This window comes from Eschscholzia californica, unplaced genomic scaffold (genome assembly GCF_041429995.1).
Source record: "Eschscholzia californica isolate CP2 unplaced genomic scaffold, dmEscCali1.0.p SCAF_1, whole genome shotgun sequence".
Lineage (NCBI taxonomy): Eukaryota > Viridiplantae > Streptophyta > Magnoliopsida > Ranunculales > Papaveraceae > Eschscholzia > Eschscholzia californica.
The window spans coordinates 62,728,179-62,734,104 of record NW_028238198.1 but is presented as its reverse complement, the minus strand read 5'-3'; the positions used below and the strand labels follow the sequence as shown (position 1 = coordinate 62,734,104).

Sequence of the window (5,926 nt, the reverse complement as noted above, 5' to 3'; positions counted from 1 at the left end):
ATTGTAATTATACAAAAACGAACAAAAGAAAAGAAAATCTGAAAATGGAAAAAGGCTTCTGTTTCTTTTTCTTCGTATCCGCTTGGTCTCTCTTTTTTACTTTCTCTCACTAGCTTTCAACCTGTCGAATCTATTTTGACTCTTTTCACTCTCTCTCTCTCTCTCTCTCATGGCGGATTAGTAGAAAAAAACACAGAGAGACAAATCAAAGATTTTCAGTTCACTTGATAATGAACTTCAACTGCTTCTTCTTCGAAGAATGTTGAATTTCTAACTGTATAATAACTTTTTCTTTCAGGTAAATTTCTTCATCTATTTGATCATTTATCTCTCATTTTCATTGATTTAATTTTTACTTCAAATACTGAATCTTCAGATTTCATTTGTTGAAATGTTTGAGTTCTTTTGTATTGAACGAAGAGATATTTAGCGGTGTTAAATTAGGCTTTCAGATTCAGCTTTGCTTGATTTTTAAGCATTCGATTTGATTTTTTTCTTTATGTGCTGAGAAACTATAGCTAATTCAAGATGAGTTAAGATCTGATGATTCTGATGATCTGTATGATGTATTCAAACAGTATGACCTGAAGAGTGAAGTTCCTTCGTTCTTTTTTTCTTATTGTTCTTCAATTTTGTTCGAAATCTAAGAAACTATACCTAATTTTGGGCGCTAAATTGTTGTTTAATCGTTCTATGCTATTTCTACGCAGAATTTGACTTGATTGACTTTATTGAGGCGGTTTGAGTTAGATCTGTATTTGGATTGAAGTGAACTTTCAGAGGGGAGAAATGGAGGCGAGAATGAAGAAATACAAACAAACTAGTCCAGATAGGGCAAAAGTTTGGACAGAACCTTCGCCAAAGCACTATCAAAATAGGAAAGTTCCGGTGGTTTATTATCTTTGTAGGAATCGTCATCTTGAACATCCTCATTTTATAGAAGTTCCTCTCTCATCACCTGAAGGTCTATACCTGAGAGGTAAGATTATACAATTAGGTTAAAATGTTAAATATCCTTTTTTTTAAATTTATTCTGAATTTAGTGTGTTTTTTCAGATGTGATTAATCGTTTAAATGTTCTTAGAGGAAAAGGAATGGCTTCTTTATATTCATGGTCTTGTAAGAGGTGAGAAATCAAAGATACAAATTTTTAACCTATTCGAGTTCTTCTTGAGGATTTAGGTTTTTTGAAGTTTAGGGTTTAAATTTGTTGATGCAGAAGCTACAAGAATGGATTTGTTTGGCATGATCTTTGTGAAGATGACCTTATACTTCCTGCTCATGGGAAAGAATATGTTCTCAAGGGTTCTGAACTCCTTGACGATTCTCATTCAGGTAACAACGATTCAAATCTAGGTCAATTTCCCTTCTTTTCATGTCAATTCCTTGTCGATGGTTAGAGAAGAACGACAAACTGAATCAGGGTTGTTATTTGTTTCTAGATCATTTACCTCTCGACGGTACAATTAAGTTGCAGCATACTAAGCAATTAGAAGAACCCACTTCTTCAAGAGGCCAAATAGATTCTAACTTAGTTCCAAGTATGGTGGGGAAGGAGAACAATAAACAAACTCAAGAAGAGGAATTCTCTCCTCGGCTTCAACCACCAAGTTCCTCTAGCACTTCACCTGATTCTAGAACTGGAAAATGTCACTCACCAAGTGACTCGATGAGCTTGACAGAGTACAAGATCTTCAAGAGGGAGGGAGCAACTGATGCTTCTACTCAAACTGACGAACATTTAGAAGCTAAAACTAGAGAAACCTGTGTTAGAGGTGTTTCAACTGATGAAAAGTCATCAGAACATGAGTGCAGCAGTAGTCACCAAAATGAAATTCAACAAGAAATGGGAAACTCAGATATTTGTCGAGAGGATATCTCTCCACCTCCCTCCTCCATTAACTCTTCTTATGGTAGAAAGACTGAGACTTTGGAGTCCCTGATTAGAGCTGATGTGAAGAAAATGAATAGCTCTAGGATACTTGAAGGGGAAGAGATTCGTGTACCTTCAAATACAAAACTCAAGGCATCTGATGTCCTAATGCAACTAATTTCTTGTGGTTCTCTCGCAGTGAAAGATCACAACTTTGGCTTTATCCCGAACTACAGACCTAAGTTTTCTCATGCACCGTTTTTCTCTAGCTCAATGGTGTTAGGGGAGTTTGATACTATGTCAGATAATCCAAGGCTAATGAGTCTAAGATTGGAAGAAAAAGAGTATTTCAGCGGGAGCTTGGTAGAGATTAAGTCACACAAGGAAGAAGGAGAGGGAGTTGCTCGTCTGAAACGCTCCTCCTCCTACAATGCTGACAGGTATTTTTCCAACTTCTATTTTGCACCCAAAGCCTTTTGTGATGTTAACTTCAGTAAGTGCGTAGCTATTTATTCGTATATGATAATAGCTATTCATAAATTTGTGCATTTTGAGTTTTATGCAAAATTTAGTGACCAATGAACATTGCCATGAATCCATAAGAGACAAGTTGGAGCTCATTGATTTTTTAGGTAGTTGTAGAATGGTATTGAGGTGATTGAACTGAAAATTGAACAATAATGCAGGAGTTCTAACACAACGGATTCAGCAGGAAACAAAGAGGAGACTGAATCGGCTCGTCCTAAATGCATCCTTAAGTCAATCAAGGCCTCATTGACTAAGCAGCCCAAAGGTGAGACGATGAGATCCCCTCTCTCAGAGAAACCAAGAAAGTCCACTGCAGAAACTGATGGTTCTAAGCCAAAATCTAGAAGTATCTCGAGTGATAGCAGTATAAGAACCGTGGAGCCTTCTTCAGGAAAGAAACCATCAAAGAAACCAGATACAGTCAGAGAGACGAATAGGGTGATAAAAATCGAAGAAAGTTATGTTTTAAATTTCTCATTTTCTCAAAATTAGGAACAAATTTTGTTAACTTTGTATCTCGTTTTAAGTTCGTGGTTTAGAATATCGTCCTTCTCTCTTGCAGGCTGGCTTCAGGAGCTCGGGTTATCATCCAATCGAATGCCTTATCTGAGGACAGCGAAGGAAGCTCTTAATGTTCTACGCTAGCAAGAGCGGGAAAATGGACGACGGGACGAGCTTAGTGCAAAAAGAGATTCTAGACATCAATAATGTAGTTGTACATAATGATATGGCCACTCAGTGATCAGCTCCTCAACTGATTTAGCCAACAACAGGGAGACGGGCGGCGTTAGCACCACTCCGGTGATGCCACGTCGGTATGTATCACTCATTATGTTTACATATTTATGTATGTCTAGCATTATTATCATGTGAATGTTGTAATAGAAGGATGATACAGAAGTACAAGGGAAGTGAGTTCCTGAGGTCTAAAATAGGAGTATTTAAATTTTGAAGTGAAGGGGTTTGGTTTTGTTGGGTGGGTTCTTCCTGTTTCTGTAAATTTTTTGAAAAAAGAAGGCCTTCTTGAAGTGGGGGCTAAGTTCAGATTGTGGGGGCAAAAGATGTGGGTTTGTTGTCAGCTTTAATTAAATGAATGTGGGGTATTTTTTTCCAGAGATTTCTCCACTGATGTACACAGTATGTATCTGTCGAGTGCCAGAGGGAGTTACTTTAGTAATTTTCGAAGGTATCAGGGGTAATTTTGACATATGAAATTTAATTTATTTTACATTGAAATTCTCTTCTCTTTTTGGTGGTTGACTATATAGAAAGATACAAAGAGACCCGACAAGGAAAGATAGATAGAGAGAGAGAGCATTTATTGCAAGTCAAACAAAAGGTGCGTAGAGGGAAAAGCCAGCATTTATGGGGGTTAAATAAATAAAGAATAAGAAAAAGGGCGGGAATTTTAAAAGCACGTGGGAGTTGGTACCCAAAGCAAACTTTGGTGATCACTCGTGACTCGCGAGGTTACATTTTTTTATAGTTCAACATTACTTTATGGAAATAAGGCTGCACATTATTTAGGCGCCATTTAGTGGAGAAATAGTTAGCAAACGCCACCCATTGTTGGCACGGCCAGACAGTCCTCTAGTGGGAAATAGGAATAATTGGCCACAGCCTGCATGCTCATTGAACATCGAAGCAACTTGGCACTACGGACGGTAAGGACCAACTCCCTTTGGATGAACCATTGTGCTTGTGCCTGTTCATGCTATCTCTAGGACCCAAATGTGTGTGTGTGTGTGTGGGGGTGGGGGGGGGGGGGGGGGGGGGGGTGTGATAGCCCATTTTGAGACTATATACTTGCGTCTGTGCTTCAAGGCGGGCTAACAATGCAGCCCCTTTGAAACTCCATAATCCGCTTGGCCTTTTGATGGGTCAAATGGACCACATAGTTCCTGTTTGCTCGTGTACCCATAGAGCTTCCCTGTAAGTGAGCTAATTTTTTTTTTTTTAAGAAATCGACTACGATCTACGTTAGTCGTTAGTGTTGAAAAATAATGTCTTTGGGATGAAAATTTTATCCTTGAAATGTAAACTTTTATAGCTCAGAGAAAATTACAACCACTTTGCTTTTATATACTTATGACTCACAACTCATACACTCTTTTAACTACACTCACACTCACTCTTTATATACTCTCACTTATACACTACCTCTCAAGTTGCTTGATCTTGTGATGACCAAATGATAAGGGTTACATGGTTATTTATACTACTGCTAGGATATATTTAGAGTATGTAAGAAACTTTCTAAAAGCTTCTCTAGAAAGATGTAGAAACATTATTCTTGAAATAGGTTTCTAGAATACACTAATAGGAGAATAATCTAGATACTAAATATATTTATAGTTAAGGATAATTTTAGAGAAAGAATTTCTCTAGAAAGAATCTTCTAGAAGATGAAGGAGAGTTTGATGGTGACACTTTCAACACTCCTCCTCAACATCAACTCTCCTGGCTTTGCTCAGCTCTTGAAGTCATACCAAGCTTTTTTCGAAAATCGTTAAGCTTTGCAACGCCTAGTCCTTTCGTGAATATATTTGCTACCTGGTTCTCTGTATTGATTGCTCTCATCTCTATCTCTCCTTGAAGTACCTTCTGTCTAATAAAGTGATAGTGTACCTCCACATGTTTGTTTCTTGCATGGAACATTGGATTTTCAGCTAGGCGTACAGCTGACTGATTATCACAGTATAATGTCACTGAAGAATCTGTAGTCTGATGTAAATCTCTCATTAGCTGCATCAACCATGTGCTTTCTTGAGCTGCCATAGTTGTTGCTCTATATTCTGCCTCTGTGGTCGATAGGGATACAGTCGGTTGTCTTTTGCTGCACCAAGATATGGCTCCTAAACCAAGGCTAAACGTATATCCTGTAGTTGACCTTCGTGTGTCATGGTCTCCTTCATAATCTGCAACGCAATAGCCAATTACTTTGCAAGCTTTACTTTTCTTGTATAAAGGGCCGAAGTTAATAGTACCCTTCACGTATCTCAAAATTCTTTTAACTGCTTCCAAGTGAGGCTTGTTTGGGTCCTGCATAAACTGACATGCGACTCCGACGACAAATGCTATATCAGGCCGTGTCAGTGTCAGGTAGATTAAACTTCCTACCAGTTGTCGGTACATTGTTGTGTCATTGAGGTCTTTGCCTTCTTTTGCACACAACTTAGTATTAGGCTCCATTGGTGTTGAGATAGGCTTGCAATCTTGCATTCCATACTTTTGTAGTAGCTCTTTAGCATACTTGTGCTGACAGACAAATATGCCATGGTTAGTTCGATCTACCTCAAGCTCAAGAAAGTGTTTCAATTCTCCAAGCTCCTTCATCTAAAATCTTACTGATAAGTTTTCTCTTGATTAATGGATCTCCTGTTTGTCGTCTCCAGTGATGATTAAATCATCAACATAGACTAGTATAATTGTTAGTCTTCCTTCTCGTACTTTCATGAACAGGCTTGAATCAGCATGTGTAACATAATATCCACATTGAATTAAGAACTCTGCTATTTTTCCATA

The 5,926-nt window shown here is 38.0% G+C and overlaps 1 protein-coding gene across 6 annotated transcripts; it reads left to right on the top strand.

Moving 5' to 3' along the window:
* LOC147568093 (protein SOSEKI 3-like) lies at positions 1 to 3,637 on the top strand. 6 transcript variants are annotated; one of them, XM_086654528.1, is made up of 8 exons: positions 53 to 298; positions 510 to 577; positions 711 to 979; positions 1,057 to 1,126; positions 1,220 to 1,335; positions 1,443 to 2,313; positions 2,560 to 2,858; positions 2,964 to 3,637. In XM_086654528.1, the coding sequence occupies exons 3-8, from the start codon at positions 790 to 792 to the stop codon at positions 3,044 to 3,046; spliced, it is 1,629 nt and encodes a 542-aa protein (XP_086510654.1). In that variant the 5' UTR covers positions 53 to 298; positions 510 to 577; positions 711 to 789; the 3' UTR covers positions 3,047 to 3,637. The 6 variants fall into 6 exon arrangements, with proteins under 6 accessions (XP_086510653.1, XP_086510656.1, XP_086510657.1 ...); XM_086654527.1 differs by lacking the exon at positions 510 to 577 and having other exon boundaries at positions 1 to 298; XM_086654530.1 differs by lacking the exon at positions 510 to 577 and having other exon boundaries at positions 4 to 298; positions 1,223 to 1,335.
* The last annotated feature ends 2,289 nt before the right edge of the window (positions 3,638 to 5,926 follow it).

What these genes read in the sequence shown, in the direction of transcription:
- LOC147568093 (XM_086654533.1), top strand. Translation starts at nt 790, where the DNA reads ATGGAGGCGAGAATGAAGAAATACAAACAAACTAGTCCAGATAGGGCA. An exon ending in TATTCATGGTCTTGTAAGAG is followed by an intron (nt 1,127 to 1,222) that starts GTGAGAAATCAA and finishes TTGATGCAGAAG; the next exon opens with CTACAAGAATGGATTTGTTT. An exon ending in TCCTCCTACAATGCTGACAG is followed by an intron (nt 2,314 to 2,559) that starts GTATTTTTCCAA and finishes ACAATAATGCAG; the next exon opens with GAGTTCTAACACAACGGATT.